Source organism: Ciconia boyciana, chromosome 3 (genome assembly GCF_034638445.1).
Source record: "Ciconia boyciana chromosome 3, ASM3463844v1, whole genome shotgun sequence".
NCBI lineage: Eukaryota > Metazoa > Chordata > Aves > Ciconiiformes > Ciconiidae > Ciconia > Ciconia boyciana.
The window spans coordinates 51194114-51216065 of record NC_132936.1 but is presented as its reverse complement, the minus strand read 5'-3'; the positions used below and the strand labels follow the sequence as shown (position 1 = coordinate 51216065).

Genomic DNA, 21952 nt, shown 5'->3' with positions numbered 1-21952 from the left:
CTCTCCCACTGCTTCCCTAGAGCCTCCTAGGAGAACTGGGACCCTTTTGTCAAGCTTTTTATTTGGCAGCTGCGAGGAGCCGAGATTTAACAACATTGTTACTTGCTTGCTTTGAAAATCTCTATCATTCTGCTTGGGATCAGTTGTTATCTCTTTGTAGTACATAGGAAGGGTCAGAGCAGTTCAGAGCAAAGGTCTGTCTAGCTGTGCATCCTGTCTCCAGCATGAGACAGCAGCACACCCCCAGGAAAGGGATAAGTGCAGAGATGGTGGTGCTTCCCCACTACCCTCTCCGCCTTCAGAAATTTGTGGCTCAAGTGTTTCCTGAACAAGAAGTGGTGGATTCATATTTAGTAAACCTTCATAGATTCTTTTTCCCTGAATCACCTAATGGCTTATTGAATACTTTGCGCATTTTCAGCATCCACAAAATACCGTGGTAGAGTTTCTGTGCTTAAAAACGTGTTGTGTGGAGAAAAGCCTTGGTATCAGGGGTTTGAATCTATGTTCAAGGGACTGAAGTGTAAAATCAGAGCTCCTTAAGCTTGCTCATCTGAATTACTTTCCCTTCTTGTTTCTGACTGTGAATGCCACTGTTTCCCTGTCTCAAGAAGTAATACAGTGGCCATGCAACAGGCTCTGCAGGTTCCTATATTTCTCTAGCTTGAAACATATTATTAAAGCACTTTGAGGAGCAAAGAGGAAGAGATTGCTTTTGGACCAGGCACCTATGATATTTGGTTGTCTTTGAAGCAGTTATAGGTGACTTTAAGCTGCTACATATGATACTTTGGGGTAACAGGACTCATCACAAAACTGCTTAGTATGTTTTATGTGACATGCATTTGACACTTGCAAAGACTAGCTCATCTGGGACCTCTGGGATGTTTGGCCAGCTCAACAGCAAAGGCTCCCTAAAACTGACAATTATGCAGTGAACATCATTAAAATGGTTGTTAAATTGTTGATATTGATCATTTACAATTATTAACAATTTATTAATCCCAGTATCATCCATTGTAGATTAGGGTCTGCCATAAAGGTACATGCAAACCCATATGGAGATGGGTTTGCTGTCAAGGTCTCAACAGGAGGAATAGCAATCCCCTGTGCCCTACCAATATGCACCGCTGTACGTCAGCACAAATGGCTAGGGCACATTTGGGCCACCACCATCCATCGCATTTCCTCTGATCCACTCAGCTGCTTTCTGGAGTCTCCAGCAGAGAGTCTCCTGCAGTCCACGGCAGGAGCTGGGTCCTCTGAGGCAGAGGAGAGCCATTTGCTCTCAGACACAGCCAGGCAGTTTTCAGTGGCTGTGATGTGGAACACAGTCATCCATGAAGTAGGTGCCCACAGATTCATTACGATATCACTTCTAGCATTAAAGAAACTGTGCTGTTTCCAGTCACAGCCTGGTTTCCTCTCCCACTCCGTTTGCAATAGCATCAGCTCTGTAACAGTGGAATTCCCACCGTAGAGTCCTACAAAGCACTGCCTGCTCCTCCTTAAAATTAGAGACTGTATTTCTTCACAGCTATCATACTTTCACCCACGACGCTGCTTCCACTTTTACTGCAATCCCAGACTTTTAAAATACACATCTTTCTGCAATTGCCTTAGTGCAGCCACACTAGAGTTTAATTACTGTCTTCGCAAAATCTCTCTTGCAAAGGTCTTTGGAATCTGCGCTCTCACTACGATGCTTCTGTGTGTTCTTTTTCCTCTTTCTAGGGATAATTTATATGCTGCTGAATCATAAGTGAGCAAAGATGTGTAAGTAAGTGGTGCATGCCAGTCTCTGTTCTTATCCTTCTCAGTTTGCATACTGACAAGGCAGGGATGGGCAGGACTCATTAAAAAGAGGAAGAATTTCTCTCTGAAACCTCAAATCAATCCTCTTTATTTATGGATATTTTTGAAAAATACATTGCCTTATTTATCATGGTGGGTAAATATCATGGAAAAAACCATAACCATGAAACATATCTCAGTGCATAGCAGAACATGTCTTTCAAGCGGAATGGATGAGATTAAACCTCAAAGCTCTCATTAATGTGATCGGAAGCTTGATGCCTAATTCTCCATGATTATGCTAAAAAATTCAAAAAAAAAAAAATCATTTCAGAAAGCCAGTTGGGGCTGCTAACAGATAAACATGCACTTTCCTGTCATCATTTGCCAAATTGAAGCTCTTAAATTAGGGAAGGAATAGTCAAGGACATCATAAACCTTTCCAAGCCTGCTTACATAACAAACAAAGCCTTTATTCCAAGTATGAAGAATTGCGTGTTCAACCACAACATAATAACCTTAACCTTGCCCTGTAGCTTGTTATTTTTATGTAGATTTTATTATCCAATATTAGCAGTTAATTATTATCACCTGAGGGCCTTTGTTAAAGAGGCAATCCTGCTTGCTAATACATTTATTTCCTGAAAACATTTGGGAGCGCAGGGTTTGAAGTTTCTCTTTTTCCAGAATAATACTGCAGGCACCCTGCGGGAGCTGGCTCCAGCACCTCCCCAAGGCAGTGGCAAAGGAGCTGCTGACAGCATTGCGGGGCTCAGCGCTGGGTACCACTTCTCCAGCAAACACAGCCTGCCTGTTAATTTTTGAGGACATTTACAGCCTGAAAGATTCAATGCTTTCAGTGAGCTGCCTATTTTCCCCCCGCCCTGCAAAAGAGAGGCAAATCAAGAAAACCCAAATAAATATTTAGCCCATGGCTGCATCTCATGCAGCTGGATGCTGGGCTGCTCTCACAGTGGGCAGAGGAGCACCTGCAACGTTGCATCCCCACATGGTGCGTGTTGTGCCGGGAGTGGGAGCAGCTGCCACGCTGGTGGGACGAGGACTCTGCCTTGCCACGCCACGGGGTGAGGCCACCAGCCAGGTGGTGCTCAGCATCTCCTGCAAGCACCTGCCAGTCCAAATTGACGTGCTAAGCCCAATCTCCTTTCCAGAGCTCTCTGCTGATTGTGGCTTGTCAAACCCCCCTGTGCCCATAAACATCCTGTAATTGTGTTCTCCCACACACCTGCGTTTCTGATGCCTCTCCGCTTCTCTTGCTTGGTGTGCCCTAGACTTTTAGAAAAGTGTCTTCTACAAAGCTTTCCTCCTGTCCTTGTTTACAGTGGGAGGTGGTTTGTTTTTTAAAATAATTCCCATTTCTCTGCGCCTTTGAGGGTCTGCTACTTTTGCTTAGCTTCAGTAGATCTGCTGCTCCTTATTATCTGCTCCAGTGCAATCAGAGAGAACCTTTTAAAATTTCATTTCCACCCCCTTCCCCTGAGGCAAAGGAATCATTTAGGCCTGCAGCAATATTAAAGTTCATCTGTCACTCCCTTTCCACTCTTATCTATCAATGACCGTACTCCCTCTGGGCTCTGTTAGTTTGCCAAGAACATATTTAGGGAGTCTGTTATTTATCTTTCCTTCTTTTGCAGGTTTAACTCCATTTTAGCATCGGATTTCCTAGTTATGCCTCTGCAGCTGTTGGTCTGTTGGCTTTCTCTCTCTCCATCCTCCTTCTCAGGAAGGTCCTGAGGCCAGAGGTGGGAGGCAGAAAAAAGCCTGTGTGGAGTGAGAGCTCAGACCAAGCCAGGCCATGTCTTTCCATCGGCTTTGCTGGGCTTTGGCCACTGACCTGGTATCTCCAGCCATTTCTGTGCAGGCAATGGTCTTGACTGGGATGCCCCAAGACCTTCCCCTGCAGAGGAACCTCTTCACTCTCCTTCCCCGACACCGCTTAAGGCAGGAGGGGGAAGTGCTTCCCTCTGATTACCTAAATATCCATATCCCATTCCATTAATTTGACAAATTTTTGCCACCTGTCAAAAACAGGAAATTGGATTTGACCTAGATTACGATCTCTAAAAATAATTATTGGTCGCGAGCACTCCCAACTCTTTGTAATCTGAGTATTCATTATCAACTTGATTAATTCTGATGACAGGATGGCATAGGATACCCCGGAGACATGAGACTTCCTCATTTATCTAATTCTTAGGTTAAGCGTGAATACCTTCAGATAAGAAGAAATGTATAGTACTTGCCCTGCTGCCATCAAACACTTTTGTGCTTAATATAATCTTTCAGCAAAGTGATGCTATTGAAACAAACCCCATGCCTTTGTGTAGACACGAAATGATTTATTTTCTTTTGTAAATAGAGAGATTACACTTAAATGTGTAAACTATGATGTTAAAAAGCCAGAGTAAATTAAACAACAAAATACATTTTAAAAGATATAGAAAAACAGATTGTTTCCAGACTCACCAGCTACAAACTGTATTCAAGATATTTGTCTGCAAGCTGGTGGTATCCCAGTTTTACTAACAACATTTAAAGGTAGCCCCTTACACACAAGTAAAATAACACATCTTAATTCATGAAAAAGCAGCAGAGAATTCAGGACTTGACTCTAGGTAGGTAAATAAAGATGAAACAATCTTTGAAGAGTTAGTATCTACACATAATTCTTGGTTTTATATTATTATATTATACCTCAGGTAGGGATTTGAAAGGGTTATCTTCACCTGTGAGGGCCTGGAAGAGTTCTAGTCATGCTGTCTCTTTAGAAAGGTCATTTATATATTTGTCTTTAAAAAATCAGATTTATGCTATTGATTGCTAGATTGCGAACGAGTGAATAGAATTCCCCTGTCATTTCAACCTTTTCTTCTCATCCCCCTTCCTTTCATTACAGATATTTCCAATATCTGTGAAGGCTCCCAGCCGCTCTTGGGGCTCTCTGTTCCCCTTTGCCCTTTCCTGGCATTTCTGGAAGCAGTAGGTTGCAGGCAAGAGTCACTGGGCCGGAGGCTGCTCTCTCTGTGCCTGGTGTGAATCCCAGGCGAAGCCCCCTGGGCTTTCCTTACATTCATACAAATTTAGAGGGAAAAAATGTGATCCTCAGTAGTGGCACAACATCTCCCCCGACCACATTATAGCAGTAGCATAGAAACTTCTGCAATCCTTTGGGCATGGCCAAACCTTTCTCTCCCCCCTCTATTTTCCGGCTGGTTTGCGAAAGCCTGGTTTTCTCCCTGACCTTTGGTTTGAGGTGCCGAGGTGTCCAATATCTCCACACATCAGCTGGCACCCAGACCATCGGCAGATCAGGTAGGGGAGAAATACTTGCCCCTCTGCCTCCAAGACAAGTCTCAGTTCTCCCACTTGTCCCTGACAAAGTTACTCAATGTTACTGATGATCCAGGGGTTGGCCAAGATTACCCTGCTCGTTTTGCACTCTTTGTCTTCATCGTTTCATGCCAAAGGCTCCAGATGGTGTCTGTACCATTGTGTATTGCATTTATTCTGTGAGCGGAGCCCAGGGTCGCCTGAGTCCATACGAACACCAATCCTCGCTGCCTAATTAAGAGGACCTGCGGCTATTCCTTGTCCTTTATATCCAGAACAGTGACTTAGCAAATGAGTGTAATTATCATGATATTTACATCACATCCCATTATGAAGCCCATCGACCAGATTTGCACATTCATAGCACCGCTGCTTACTGGAGTTCATCCTTCATAACTGCAAAATATACCTCATTACATTATACTGTAAGATGAGCATGGCGGCAAGAAAAAAAATGACCAATATGCACATAAAGCCATTATTGTGCATATATGGGCAGATCCTCAGCTAATATAAATCAGCATGGCTCTACTGAAGTCAATGGAATGACAATCTACATAAGCCACAAACCCTGCCCACTACATTTGCTCACACGCGTTAGGATCATGTTTTGAGTCATGCATGGGGATTCTCATACATTTGATTTGTCTTTATAAGCTCAGTATTTCTCTGGAGAGCTCAGCCCTTCTCCCCTCAGCAGCTCCGATTGCCCTCTTGGCTACCTGGGGCTTCTCCAGGCTCCAGTTTAGGTATCTGTGGTCTCCCTTTACTTGCACTCTTCTGTTTCCTTTTCTGTCTTCTGTAGTGCCTGCTTGCTTACCATTTGCACCTCTCATTAAAAACTGGGCCTTAATGGAAAGAGATGAGCAGGTCTGGGCAAGTAACATTTTATACATCTGTGTGCTGCTGCCTGCTAATGCAAAGTTTGCTTGGTGTCGATATAAACAAATTTAAACAGCTTTCCTGTAACCTAGCATAATACAGTTCTTGTAATAGTGAAGCAGCATAAGTGGGGGTGCAAATTATATTCATGTGGAGACTGAGATTTATAATTCTGTGGAGACTAAGAATAAAAACATAAATGCACTTTCATTCCAATGTGCCTTTATTCACTTGATTTAAAGCTACAGCAAGCCGAAGTGACCTTAAATCATCCAGGGCTTATACCATTAAAAAGTCACATGCGCAATGTTCATCTTCACGTGTTTTAGTAGCTTTCCAAATAGGCATTCATTAGGGAGCATCAGCTTCGTGAGAGCCTAAGATTAGGAGGATATGGACTAGCAACCTTCCTTTAAGCTCTAAGATTAGTCTGAATATCTGAACGCAAAGAAAAAAACCCTATTTGCTAAATCCTGATTTTATCCTCTAGCCTTCGCATTCAATGGCAAACTCCTTTGTTTAGTGCTGAAGCGCTTTCTCTCCAGGTGGGAGGGTGGTGTCTTCTTCAGCCAAGATCCCTGCTGCTTGCAGATCAGACAGCAGGGGCAGCTCTGTTTAAGAGCCTGGCAGCTGGCACATTTTTCCTTCCCCAGCAGGAATCTGAGGGTTTCATGTTTTTTAATGCAATTCGCCAGCTGGGATCGTGTCTCCTGATAAGCAGTCAGATCAGAAACTGCTCCAAGTCCCCTTCTCTCCCCACTCCACCATCTCGGGCTGATACTTGCACACACAGATCCAACGTCCAACGCCACAGTGAGGCTGCCATACCACTGCACACTCTCAAACCAAGGAAACTGCTGCGTGCCATTGTAATACGCTGTTGTGGGCTTTTTTGTACCAATAGCCTCAAGTCCTTCACCAGAACGACAAGACACAGCTCGGCCATCAAGCAAGAATCCTTTGACCTGGACAGTGGATGACGTGGTTTGGTTTGTGAAGGATGCAGACCCTCATGCTTTAGGTCCCCACGTGGAGCTCTTCAGAAAACACGTATGTAGAAGGCTGCCCTTAACTGCTTCTGGGTAATTTAAGCCAAGTGCATGGGCAGTCCCAAGAGATAGCCAATACACATCACACACACCACCTCAGCTGCCTTTGGCTGCTATAAGCAGTGTTTGTGCTCAGCCAGGTTGAAGGCAGGGCCCTGCAAAGTGTTCAGCACCGCTGGGGGGGTTGGGTTGAAGCAATGTTCACTTAACAGCTGAGAGGGTGGTCAAACACTGGAACAGGCTTCCTAGAGAGGTGGTCTATGCCCCAAGCCTGTCAGTGTTTAAGAGGCATTTGGAAAATGCCCTTAATAACGTGCTTTAACTTTTGGTCAGCCCTGAAGTGGTCAGGCAGCTGGACTAGATGATCATTGTAAGTCCCTTCCAACTGAACTATTCTATTCTGTTCTATTCTATTCTATTCTATTCTATTCTATTCTATTTATCCTTCAAAGGGGAGACACTAACAATGTCTTGAGAAAATGCTCACTATTTGTTCCCAACTATGCCAGCGTAAATTGTTTCTATGCCAAGCCTAAGAGAAAGCACAGAGGATCTGGTGCTCATTTTTCATTGTCACATTGGCACAAAAAAGCCTCATCTCAATGACAACTTTTTCCCAGGATACCTATGATTCTTCTCTGAAGACCATTTTTAATGTGTCTTTAGATATTTAGCAGGAGAACCCCAAAACAACCAAGCTTTTAATCTTTTTCCCCTCAGTATTATTTAACTACATAACCAAATTTAACAGACCTGCTGACTCACTGGAGAATATGATAGTTACTTTTGCTAGGCAATCGCCAGTGGTGGAAATGATATTATCCTTAATTAGTAAAGGGGAAGACTGTAAACACACATCTCATCTGGAGTTTCTCATTCTGCTGCTGTAGTTGGAGTTGGCACCAGTGCATCTAATAGCATCTTCAGCCTCCTCCTCTTCCATCCCTCCTTGATCAATTCAGTCTGACTATGAAAATGGATTTTACCCTAAAAGTGACTCGTTTGTGTTCAGCTGGAGGCCATAGCTTTGGATGTAAGTGCCTGAACCTAGGTCTAAACGAGGTCCCCAGCCCTGACTCCTGAACAGCGTCTCAGGTTGCAAAGCAAGCAAGAGAGCTTGATCACCAGGTCCCACTCCTTGCCCGTGTGCCAGCAGGGAGGGGTGGGAATGTGGGACAGAGCTCACGCAAATGTGTCTCTTGTCAGACAAGAGCTGAGGGAGACAACTGATGGACTTCCAGCTACACCCTGGATGCAGAGTTTCCAGGTACTGAGGAGAGGAGGTGGCTGAGGAGCAGATGAAAGTGAAGATGAACACAGGGCTTGATGTCTGCTCGCCCTAGGCAGGTGTTGAGGCCATCTGCCATTCTGCAGACAGGCTGGTGGGATGAGAACAACAGAGCAGGCACAGTGGTGCTACGACGAAATCTGCAATTACAGGTCAGGTGCCAGCCTACTTGGGTGCCAGCCTCCTACAGTTTTTGACCCTGTTAATCATGGAGAGTGGGTAATCTCTTCATAATTGAAGGGACCTATTTTTTAGTATGAAAAATGTATTTTCATCTCTTTCAGTGGTTTTATAATATGCATATTGATATAAAAAAATTTTTTGTTGGCAAAATATGCTGGTTTTGTACCAGATGACATACCCTGCCTTCTGCAGAGAAGTCAGATCTGCCTTATAAGCTGATAATGAAAACATGGCCTATGTTGGCCATGTGGGTAACCAGGCAGATAAACAAGCCACCTTCAGATTTAAAGGAACTTGCTATAGCATGAGGTTTTGAGACTATTAGAGGGGGCCGTGCATCAAGAGAAAACTCTTCATGCAAGGGAGAGAGAATTGCCATGGTCTGAGGCATATGGGTGCGTCCCAAAGAAGAGAAACGTTTAAAGTTTGTCTTGTAAATAGCGAAAGTGCAAAAGCAGCGGCTTTGACTATTTTCCACTTGTAGCAAAGGATGGCGTAGTATGCTTTTATCTAGCAACAAGGCAGTGACATGCTCCAGGCAGTCATGGGCCAGCTGCACTGTAGCATGCCACGATATTACAGCTGCTCTGTGACCAAAGAGACCAAGCTAAATTGCCACTAAAGACTGTCCCTGTCATCCTTTGTTGAACACCCAGCACCCATGGGCTCTACTTATCATTGGTTTCCTTGTAAAATACGCCGTAGGTGTGAGAACCTGGGTAAGATTGCCACACAACTCGATTCAATTATGCCTTCGAGTTATATATGTCCCTGCAATTTTTCAGCCTTCGAATCTCATCTGGATTAGCACGGAGACCCCAGGGGTGAGAGACAAGTGATTAGTCCATTAACCTTAGCCATATCTTCCTGTATGTTCAATCTTTCTATGAAGCAGGTGCATAATTTACTTAGAAGCACTTACTGTCATTGACCAGGCCCAGCTACCACCTGAAATCATTGCTTTGGCAATCAACTCATCTGAGCTATGACACTGGAGGGAGAGGGTGGTGGGACCACTAGGATGAAAAGGCTGGGGGAAGTATCCTGTGTGTGGGCAGTGCTCTTTCCCGACGCTATATTAAGCCATTTGGGTGCTGACCGCAATCCCCAGGGCCGGCTGTCCCAGGGTGCAGTAAGGAGGTGCAGCCCCCATCCTCCACGGCTGCCATACGCATTGCAGGATGACTGCGGCTCTGCTCTTCCCACCAGGAGCAGAAGCTTTTCTTCTTGCCAAGACACCCAAGGAGCTCTGTCACAGGAGGCTCCTCAGATTGTCCACCAAAGACCATGAAACTGCCTCCTACCTCCCCCCTGCTCTTCCCTGCTCCCTCAGGGACGTGTGCCGAGGAAAGGCTAGCCTGTAACTGATAGATCTTTTGGCCTCGTGCAAAGGAGCCATCGGCCTGGCAGGAACCTCATAGTAGCACTGTGTGAAAGCCCCACGCAGTGCTCTCTCAGCAAGAAAGACTTGATAGAAAGACTGAGGGAGGGAAATGGAGAAGGGGAAAGAGTTACACAGGGAATTAGCAGGTAGAAAACTCGAGGTGGAAGGGATTGAAGCAATTCAAGCAATTGAAGCAAACTCTGACAGTTTAATTATGGCCAGTGATTGGCAAATGCGTGTATGAAGGAGACAAAAACCTTTGAGTTTAACATACTTTATCAAATTTATTCAAATAGAAACCTGTCTCTGCTAGTGCTAGACATCAGACTTATGAGCATGCATCTTCCCCTAGACCTTCATCTCGAGTGTTTGAGCACTGACCACTGAGCTGCCACTCGGTGCACTCCTGTCGCAGATGGTGGCCTTACCAGGGGTGGTGTCTGTTCATGAGATTGCAGAATACAAAAGTAGGGAGATATATATCCCAAGCAGGACATACATCCTGAAGTCTTTCATTTTACTCAGAATTAAGTGCTTAAACATGTGTGAAGATGGGGACTTCAGTCTTTCTCATGAAAAGCCTCATCCTGAGGGACATCCACCACCAGGTGCAATCTTGTTTGCATGGCACAGGGTTTGTTTAGGGGCTACTCTGCTTTTTGAACAATATCCTCAGACTAAGTGCTGCAAGAAGTCAGCAGAAACACAGTAATATTCTTGCAGGTGGAAGCTGTATGTTTATACCCACTGTATCATGACCTCGCAGCTCATATGTTTGCTGTGTCCATCCCCTTGCAGGAACATGGCAATGATCTCCTGCAATAATCTAACTTGCAGTGGGCCGGATCTCAACTCATGTGAGACAAGCTAATTGCATTGATGGCACTGAATTTTACCAGCTCCTGATCTGGTTCAAGATCTTCTGGTGGGGCTATTGCAGATTTGGGGACCATGCTATAGAATCCTTCTTTTAAAAATTATTTTTAAAAAGGCTGACACAGTAATACTGTAGAGAAGTCAAGCCAACAATCTGCACAGGGACATGGCTAATATGGGATATTTAATTAGATATGAATGCTCCCTCTGGCATACTCTTGTCACGGAGTTTAATTTTGACCCCTACACGGTAATAATAAATGAAATAATAAAATGCTGAACTCAACATTTAGAAAAAGCTGCCTCCGCACCAAACCCTTGACAGTGTTTTTACCCTATCGCACCACAGTTCCAGGAGTTTGTTTTTCTTTCTTATGCAAATATTAATTACATTTAATACTTGTTCTTACTTTCCCTTAGCTTCCTTAAAATAATGGGAAGGAGAGGGGGAAGGTGAAGAGAGTTTGTACTATGCATAGAGTGGGGGTTGCAAAATGAAGAGCATTAATTGATTGAGTTAATCAGAAAGTGACCTTAACGGCTCATCAGCTAAATCACCTCCTGAATGGAATAATAATGATCAGGGCAAATTAGGATCCATAGTATTGCTTAATTAGTAGGTAATAGATCACAGAGGAAAGATCTGACCATCACAAACAGAATAAAATATATACAGCATTAGTATGTCTGCATATGTGTGATCTATGCACACACACATAGCACTCGTTATGTTTTAGCTCTGATGGTCTGAGTATGTAAGTGTGGTGGAGACTGTGGGGAGGGGTAGTATTTTTTAGGAGATCCACTAATATAGTTGGGAAAAAACAGATAAGCTCAGGATCCAAGGAAGGACAGTGTAGCTGAAAGCTTCTGTGTTTTACAGTCCACAGTAAAAGACAGTCTGTTTCTCTGTGCACCCAAGCTACTTTGTGCTCACTTTGCAATTTCAAAAGGTTTTCAAGCCAACAAGCCTGGGATAAAAAACTAAACTTGGTGGTAATTTTCTCCACTTACATGATGGTTAAATGAAATTTGAACAAATTTTATTAATAAATGCAATAAAATAAGCAAGTTACTACTATCTTCAATTTAAGAAAAAGAGAGAGAGAGAGATGTATATCACCAGATATAAGTGCACTGCGGATATGTGAAACATGCAGATAGCCAGGGACAAAGCTGGAACTGAGATTCAGAGATGAGCTATTAGCAGTTCATGAGGCCACATCCCTCTCCCTCTCTCTATCACTCACTCCTTTCTCTCAAGGTTGACTGCCTTTTCCCAGAATTGGGCTTAGAGCAACCCTGATTTTTTAAAAATCCTCATGTTTTAATTGCAAAATAATTGAAAACCTAGACAAACCTTACAGTTCCTTGAAGAATAAAAAATACTATTTGATTAACCCCTCCTTTAGAGTTTCCTTCTATCATACCTCAGATTTCAATTTTTTAAATGAAATTTCAAAATGCATGACATTTCCACGAGTTCTACTCTAAAAGACATGCTGTTTCGGATTAACCTTGTTTAATGTGTCAGGACACAGCACTGGAAGGAGGTTAACACATTTTGATTCTCTTTCTCTCTTTTGAAACCAGGAGATTGATGGCAATGCTTTGTTGCTGCTGAAAAGTGATGTGATCATGAAATACCTGGGGCTGAAACTGGGACCTGCGCTGAAACTGTGTTACCACATTGATAAGCTCAAGCAAGCCAAGTTCTAACAATTTCTTGAACAACAACAGAACCTGACCTAAATCTAGACAGAAAACTAAAGGTAACATGTTGCCTTACAGAAATGCATTCATTTGCAGATTGTTTTTCCCTCTTTTTTAACAAAGACTTTCTCTTTTTTAATGTTTGTGCATTGTCACCTTTTTTTAATCCAATGGGGTCTTTTGAGCTGCTTTGTGTTAATAATTTGCCAAAAAGTATATAATTACAATAATTATTTTGTATCATTAATATTATTATGATTATAGTAAGTCCTATTTTTGTAATCAGAAGTGAGAAATCAAAACCAAACACAGCTACGGCATACGCTGAAGACTGCTGGAAGAGTAACCAAGAGTCCCTCACTTGCCATGGGTCTGCCTCGGAGGAGTAACCGCTGACCTGCATCGGCTGGGCTCCAGCTCCACCACCGATGTTCAAGGGCTGCAAAAGCGCAGCGTTTGGTCACCTGTTGTCTGATGGGAACTGCCCCATGTCTTGCACTATCTGGAAAACTTGAATTCTTCACCTTAAAAAATAAAAGGAAAAAAAAAAGAAAGTAAAAAAAAAAAGGAAAACGGGGAAAACATGGTTTTTTGCAGCTAAAGTACTTTTTCCCACTAGAGGGAGCAGCCCTAATAGACTTGAGGCTGGAGCGCTGATGCCATGGTGCTTTCTGTCTGATGAGCTTTGACCATCATGACTCTCCTATCAAGCACATCTATAAATACCGACTAGGAATCGCAGGCTCCCAGCAGGATAAGCCTGTCACCGTTTACAGATAATTAATTCAAGGAAAGCCCAAATGCAGAGAGTGTTTCTGACAGGATGTTTCCCGTTACGCCGAAGAGGGGGTGGATGGCTCCCACGGTGTCTGGCGTGCTCAGCTGTCGGCTCCCTTCCCTGAGCCGTTTCTGTCTGGCGTACAGTTTGTGGCACTCCAAGAAAAAGCAGAATTTCTGCTTTTGTTTCTGTTTGCATTTTTAAAAAGTGAGGGAGCCGGGTGGGAGCGTTCCCCACGAGGAGCTGGCCATGCAGGGCACACCTCTGCACTTTGCAGCGATGGTCAGGTCTGGGGAGGATGCTGTAGGGTCGGTTCCTGATTGTGCCACAGCTTTCAGCACATACGCAAGATGTGCCGGGCTTTCCGTCTCAAGCAGATTAAAAATAATGCTCTTCTGCCTCTTACACAAATCCAAAAGTTGCTCATTGATATTCCACGTAGCCAGGCAGGAGAAGGACAGGTCTCAGGCTGAGGCGGTAATCTGTGGCATGGGTATGCCCTCATTTTCACCCTTCACAAAGAAGGATGATGAAGGGACACATCCAGACAGTTTAAACCCTTAGTGCACGACAAGGAGAGGTAGCAAGTGTTTGCAAGTCATGTAGGTTATTTTAGAGCTAGCCTCAACTGAATTGAGAAACGGGGTCCTGATAATATGCAAGGTGTCATGCTGTCCAACCCTGTTTATGCGGAACAGACTATTACCAAAAATACCTCATGGAATAAAATTCAACTTGATGCATGTTGCTGGACTAGAACTCCTACAAAAAGATACCGGTTCAAGACCTAATCCTGAAAATCCTTAACAATATGAGAAACCATATCGCACAAGACTTTCACTAAACTCTTGAGGACTACTCCCCCAAATTAAAAAAGTTGTCTGCATACATTTGCAGGATTGGATCTTTACAGGACTGACCAGCTTTCAGCAAATCCTGTCTGCGCGGTGAAACATCTTTAATAGGAATAGCTGAACAAGTGTGTTAAATGAAAAGTCGTATACTATCAAGTGATGTCATATACCGAACCCTAAACATGCCGATGCTTGGAAGGTAACACCCACCCGCATCGCTTTGTGTCCATGGTGTAGAGAACGGAAATCTGTTCAGCCGGCTGTCTGGTTGAGGCAGAGGTGACTTCCCATCAATATCAAACCTGTACAGTTCATTTTTTACTCTTACACTTTTAAAAAAATGAATGTTTTCCCCACAAAGATCCCCAAAATATGTAAAAATCTTGCTGTATTAGTAATGTCACCTTCAGAGAGTCCTCAAACAATCTTTTTTCTTTTTTTTTTCTCCCCATAATTTTGAACTTAGTTAACCTCTTTTTTTTTTTCAAAAGGTGATTTTAATTCCTCCACTTAAAAACCCACCTTGCTGTAGTATATCAATAGTCAGAGCTGGTTAGACTTTATCAGATGGCTTCAATGCTGGAAAATCCCACTTTATCAAAATCAAAACTCTTCATAAAAGCATGTCACTTTCTAACGTAAAATTCTATTTAACTGAAACTACAGCTTTCGGTAATGTCAAAACATCATTTTGACATTTTGGAAATGGAACATTTTTGTTCCAGGAAAATTTTTGCATTTTGTTGTATTTTTCTGGAGAATCTGTAACCTCACATTTTGTTCTGAGAGTGCGAAAAAACCCCCACAGCTACAGACTTTCCTGAGCAAGAACCTTCCCATTCAGCTCTGTGTCTCACCTTCGTTCCACCTCCCCTACTCCGGACATTACAGCTGAGAGGGCTGGCAATACCAATGCAGTATTTATAGACTCCATGGGGGCAATGGTGTTCCTACATTTAATATGCTGAAATAGTTTTCACGTATGTATCTGATGTATGCAGTCAGTGGTGCTATCTCATTTGATATGACACTTGTAGGTATGACATGATATTTAATGTTCTGTCTTTTACAGGGGAGGCAGTTAGTGGATTCATTTTACATGTACGTAACGCTTATAATAAAAATTCCTCGCTGCATGTTTTTTTTTTTTCACTGAAAGGCAATTAGGAGGCAAACATTACTGCAGTAATATTGCAATTATAACTAATTTTTCTCTTTCAAGTCTTGTCGGTGAGGGTAGTTAAGCAGCTCTGCTGGGCTGAGGGTGTCAGGCCATTTCCTCAGAACAAGCACTAAAGAGCCAGAACATGCATGTCAGCCGCTTCTCCATTAGCTGCTGCTTTAGACATTGGTTGTACAAATTACTTCGCTTGCTATTCCGTTCGTAGCTCTCGCTTCAGACTGCAGCCAACCCAGCTGTATTTTTGAACTCTTCCCAACAGGTGGGTGGATGTGCATACCCTTAAAAGCAATAGATGTGCCTCTTTTCTACTTCTAAGCACTCGTAGCTGGATCAAAAGGCACTTTGGTTGCTTCAGGCACTTTCAATACTTTAATAAAAAAAAGCAAGCAGGCAAAGTCTAAGGATTTGAGGAGAGCTCTTCCCTTGCTCAAGTGCCGGTTGCAGGGCGTTAGGAGCACAGAACCAGCGGCCCCAAGCACACCGTCTTCTTGCATCTAGCGTGGCCGACCAGCTCAGCCTCTGCTGCGACACAGGTCAGCCACACCGCCTTCCCACCCACCTGCTGTCACGGGCTCTTCTCTCGCACCAACAAATGCCTCCTTCCCCAGCCAGACCTAATTGCGTTTCAAGAAATGCCTCTGGGAATGCCTCCACCTCCCTGAGCCCACTGTCTCGCTTGGCAGGCTGAGGACTGCAGCGGCCTTTGCAGCGTTAGCAGCTTTGCTCAACGTGATTAATGCAGGTAGGCACCCTTGGGACTGGCATATAAAGCATCACTTTGGGCTGCTATTGCCCTTAAACTGATCGCTGAATTTCTATAGGTTGTCAGCAGTCTTCATGAGTTACATTTCTTTCCTTCTTAAAGAAAGGATGGCGCTGAGAGATTAAGTAGAACATCATCAGCAAAACCACCAATAATCAGCAAAACAATAAGAAAATGGCCAATGAAGTTTTGGCGTGAAAAGATGCCTCTCTTCGATTAGTGGCAGGAGCACAAACAATCCTCCGGTTCAACCAGTGCCGCCCAGGCCAGGCAGGATGAAAGGACAGCACGGGAGCAGGAGTACGGCTTTAGAGAGGGAGCGGCTCCCAAGCCCGGCCCCGATGCCGGCAGCCACGGGTGGCCTTTCCTCCCGCCCGGCACAGCCACCCTGCAGCCCCTGCCTGCCTGCGAGCTGCGTCCCCTTCCCCGGCTGCACTGTCCGAGGGCTGAGGGAGCTCAGGGACGAGTTTGTCAGCTCTTACCTCCCCAAATCATACCCCCAAACATTCAGTTTATTAGTTAGTGCCTGCTTTTCTTTTTCCCCCCTTCTTTCTCTCTCCGCCCCCCCCCCCCCCCTTCCTTTGAATGGCTTCTGCTTGGAAAAAGACATCAGGAGGGAGATCCCCCGGCCCCTCCAGGAACCTGTGGGTGACCCCCCCAGTTCACCCCACAGAGGAGCATCTCTGGGGTCAGACATCCTCCTGGACGCAGCCGGTCCTGCCCTGGCACCGGGGAGGGAGGCGAGAATTAAATGCCCCCTTTTTATTAATTGAAATTAAATGCTGTTCGGGTGCTCCCCCTCTCCAAACCGCAGCCTCCCTCCCCAGGGCAGGTTGCTCGGCTCCTCCCCATGCAACAAGGAGGGAGGCAGAGGAGATGCCCGAATGGGCTGCCCGCCGCTGGCTGGCCCAGCAGGGCGGCAGGTACAGCAGCATCAAAACCAGCCACTGCCCTGGCTTGGAACTGGTTTGGTTGGAGAGAGGCATCCTGCCCAGGGTTTCGGTCCAGCAGATTTTGCTGTTGGTTGTTCACGGGTCGCACTCCAGTGTTTCGGTCTGCACGTTCAGTCTGTTGCTGCGAGGATTTTTGTCTCCTCTTGAGCTAGTGTTAGGGGATTGCTCTGCTGGCACGGGCTGCTTCCACATCAACAGGCTTGGGGTTGCTAGGGAAATAAGTCATAATAAGCACTTTTGGGGCAAAAATTCAGGGAAATGGCAGGTCAGCAAGAGCCTCTTTCCCTTTCCAAGCACTTCTGTGTGCAGAACCTTACTGCGGCAGCTCCAGAACGGGGCCCACACACCATCACTCCCCATCACTGGCAATTGGGTCATATGGAGCTGTACGGATTTTCCTTCTCTCAGCGAGAAATGCGGTCCCAAATTCACACACCTTCGCCAGAGAAAGCAGGCAAGTCACTGCACACATTGCCTCTGATCCCTTGCGATAGTTGCATGCTGCTCTCTAATCCACGCCCTCTTCATGGACAATTGGAAACCGATTCCCTTGGAAATCTAAAATTTTGCTTGAAAAAGAATCACTTTTATTCACTGCCATGAGTTAAATATTATGGAAACATGTCTGCTAACAATTTGCTTTGTGTAATTTGTACTAATGCTAATAAGCAACAGCTGCAATGCTTCCTGTTGTAAATTCTTTTGTGGTTGCAGCGGTATTATCACATCTGTACTTCACAAATCTGATAGACTCTAGCACAACTTGCTCATTCTGGCCCCGGCTCCAGCAAATCCCCGTGCCTCAGAAGCACAGCTACGCTAACGTGAATTTACAGTCTCTGTCTCCTTTTGTTCCCAGAGCCTCCGCTCCCCACCAGGTGCCTGGAGCTGGAGGGGAGGGTGGGGATGTGGTAGCCTGGAGGTCAGCCGGCGCATGCATGGTGTGGTTGGGAGGGGATTGCTTTCGGCAGAGACGTCACTGACCGGCCAGCTTTATTGCAATTCAAGCAGACAGGTTTTGGTCAGAGGCTAAGTGCAGAAGAAATGTGATTTATTGAAGAAAAGGAAAGAAATATTAGTGTGCGATAGACTGCCACCATAAGACTCAAGCTGAAACCCAAGAATCTTTCAACTGTAATCTAAAGAAAAATGTTTCCCTCACTCAAGACGCTAAATAAAGCATGTTAGGCCAAACCCAGGTCCCACTGAGGTCCACGTAAGTTTTTCTATTGAATTCGTAAGACCGGGGCTTGGCTCATAAAACAGGTCAAGCTTCAGCCACGTCCCATAGTAACTAGAGCCTAACAAGCTATTTCATCCTCCCTTACAAAGAGTGGAGACAGCCGCTGCTGGCCAGCCCCCTCTCCCCTGCTCCCGGGAGAGCTGCTAGCGTCCTGGTCGAGAGCTCTTCCAGCTGCACCTCTACCTGATCCCGACACCTTCTCCAGTTAGCTTTGTGCTTTAGCTCCAAGTTTCGTGGAGGGTGGTTTGGGTTTTCCACTTCGCAGCAAACCAAAGCCCGTGTGCTGAGGATTTCAGCCGTGCCACTAGGCAGAAACTCGCCTTGATGTGAACATGACTTCACTGGGAGATTTCCACACGTTCCTGAGGCAAAGCTCTAGGTGGAATTTAAAAATAAAACCTTTCAAAATCAGTCCCAGTGACCCACAGTTTTTGGCTCCTTCAGCATCCACAGCACTTCATCATACTTCAAACGGTTGAGGCTCTTGGTAGTGCCATAATCGGACAGGAATAGCTCACAGGACTTCAGAAGAGAGTCTCTGACTACAGAGTCTTGCTCCTCTTGGTCTACGGGTAGCTGCCAAAAAGCAGCATTTAAGGCTGGACAGGAGAGCGTGCGTGTCTCTGTGTGCGTGGCTCACAGAGGCTTGCCTGGCTGCACGGACAGGTTCTGAAGCGAGTGAAATAAGAGCAGGGCAGAGCAGCTAGGAAGGATGGGGTTCAAAAGTGGGCAAGTCTCAGGCTTCACTGGGATTCCCGTGTAGTTTGTGCCCTGTCTCCAGGCTTGTACTGAACGTTCCCTGCGTAGAGCGGTATGTCTTTATTACCCAGAGTTTTCCCTTGGTGTTACAAAGAACTGGGATCATGCTGCCCTTTGCTTTTTGAACATGAAATACGGGCAGCCAGCTTCGTGTTGTCAGAGATCTCCAAAAGAGCAGGGAAGGGGAAAAAGCAGAAGTCCAAGCGGTACAGGAATGAGGACATTTCAGAGTGGAGCAGTTTCACAGCTTTCAGTGTCTCTCAGCCGAAACACAGGAGAAGGGGAGAAAAAGGACTTCTGAATTGCAGGGAATCCAAGCCAGTGAAAGACTAGTGATTAATTTTATCCCTCACTTTGATGGTTTCCTGATCTGTAATGTGTTTTATGGCCCTGAGCATTTGCTGCAGTGGCAGTATTGTGAATTGATCCATGTGTCCAGGTTCCACTGGAACCAAATGACTGTCTCTAAAACCTATCTGTCTTCTTCATGGCTTTTCTAATGTATTGCAGCATCCACAAGGCTTCTGATCAGCTTGGTAAGAGTCAGTATTTAAGGAAAAAGATCTTTTTTTCTTTTTCTTGTGGCACAAAAACTTCAGAAAGCAGCTATAGTCATAGCAGTGTGCCAGGTCAACATACACCAGCTTTTCAATTTATCCCTCTTAGGAACCTAGTGGTAAAAGAAAGTTTCTTGCTTACCCAGTCTATATGCTTACAAGAAGTCGATCTAAATTCCAGTCTTCCATTGACACTACTGTAAATTTAGTAGTTATTCCACATTTTTACCAGTGTAAACGAGATCAGTATCTGATCTACTACAGTTCAAATACAAGCATGTTAGGCTGCTGTTATCAAAACTCACCATCAGTATTTGTGTCGCAATAGCATGTAGAGATTGTGTCCGGTGCTGTGCAGGCACACTATGAGACACTCTACCTGCCCTAGAGAGCTGACAGCCTCATGCAGCAAAAGGGACAACCTAAGGAGAAGGGTTTCCTAGAGGCAGTTTTCCTTCCCTGTTGCAGATAAATGCTTAAAACAGATGGAAGTCAATAGCACGTGAGGGGAAAATAGCAGAACACTGAAAAAAATGAAGCAAAACTTCCATGAAGGTGAACCATATTGCCTCTTTCCCGATGTTGTTAAACCTGACCTTTGGTGAAGCCAGAAGTTTGAACCCAGACCTCCTGGTCTGAATCTAGTACCTTACCCACAAGACATCCGCTCTCACCGTACTCCAGCCTTTCTCCCCGTGCTGTCCATGTCTGACTTACTCCTCGCACAGCCCTTGCCCACACCTTCCTTACGCACCCGGAAGACAGCACCCAACAGGCCTTTAAAGGTCAGTTAGTCCCTCACCCTGCCCTCATTCTTCTCCATCTTAGTCTTCCTCTGCTCTCTGGTCTTTTCCCCTGGAACCTCCCACCCCTTTCCATTCCTATTCCCCCACTGTCGTTACTTTCATTCTTTTCTCTTCAGTTCCTTTCTTGCAGCATCTCTTCTTCTTTTCCTTCCTTTCCATCTTTCAGTGACTACATATGTGTCTCCTTCACCCCTGCTGCAACTCCTTCTTTACCTTTTGGCTCTTCCTTGCTCTCCCATTTCTCTCTGTTTCCCCTCTCTCTTTCTCTGTAGTTTTCAGCAACCCTTTCTTTCCTTTCAATCAAGTGCCCTTCACAGGAGAGTTTAGTACCAGTTCTGCCGTGACAAAGACTACCATGCACTGACATCTTTGAATTAGCTTGTCTGTATTTTTTTTGACATACTCTTTATCTTGCACAAAAAACCTTCCACTGCTTTCATTCACCAGCATGAAAGGCACTTTTTGAGGATGGTTTTTAACTAGTTGGCTGATGACTATTTGCAATAAATACCTCATTAAAGGCTCAGGACTTTTACACGGGGTAAGTGCAGCTTTCCGCTCTACCTTCCATCTTTTCCTGTGCTGCCTCTTGATATTCAAGCTGCTTAAATGCTTATTGGTTTGAACCGTCCCAGTTACTGTGCTCACTGGGATGAATCCTTGGCTCCCGCCCTGTTGCTCATGCACGCTAAGGCCACGTGGGCCAGGCTTGGCCCTGCGAAAGGCACACCATTAGGCAGGTGTGAGCTTCGATGTGTGCTGAGCACAGAGCCATCAGCATCGCTCTCCCAGACCTGGCGGAGGTCCAGCTTGCTTTCAGCCAGAATCAGAAAGTTGGTTGGAAAGAAGAGGTGCCCATTGCCAATGATAAGGACAGCAGGAGGTAGGAAAGAGCCATCCGGCTGAAGGAAGAAGAGAAGCGGTGGTGGCCAGCTGGGAGGCGGTGGTGGGATAGACAAAATCGGCAGTGGGGGAAGGCCATGCTTGTAAGCCTACATTAAGCGTTGTGAGCAAATCCGTGTGGCAACTGGCATTGCAATATTTACAGCATCATCCTTCATACTGAAATACATGCAATAACGCAGGGCAGATTCACGCACATGGATGCACAAGTGTGAGTTTAGAGTAATGACTGTAGCTTCTGTGGGGCTACTGCATACTTCTACCAGTGGGAATGAGATCAGATTTTGGCTCTGGGTTTCTGTTTCCAAACAGTGTGAAGGATGAGAGCAGAACAGTTTCTATCCAGCTGGAAAGTGGCAGCCTTAAATCAGGCCACAAAATAGCGCAACTCCTGCTCACACTTTTTTTTTTTTTTAAATGCTGCTCTGAGCTCCCTTCCAACTCCTCAGCATTAGCTTCCAAGGCTAGTGAAGCATGTACAGGGGTTTTTTGATGTATGTGTAGCTATCAGTTTTTGTATTGCTAATTGGGCTCAAAGTGTGTTAGCTTTGATTTTTAACGTTCTGTAATTTCCTAGATAAGCCTCATTTTCTGCAGTGGCTGGATAAGCAGGGCTGCTTTCATCGCAACTTG

General features: G+C 45.0%; 1 protein-coding gene across 1 annotated transcript in view; it reads left to right on the top strand.

Moving 5' to 3' along the window:
- The window catches only part of SCML4 (Scm polycomb group protein like 4), a 46193-nt gene extending 33667 nt beyond the window's left edge, over positions 1 to 12526 (top strand). The window contains exons 6-7 of the mRNA XM_072857908.1: positions 6932 to 7077; positions 12401 to 12526. Of these exons, the coding sequence (XP_072714009.1) occupies positions 6932 to 7077; positions 12401 to 12526 (272 nt within the window). The remainder of the gene's footprint in view (positions 1 to 6931; positions 7078 to 12400) is intronic.
- Positions 12527 to 21952: the final 9426 nt, after the last annotated feature.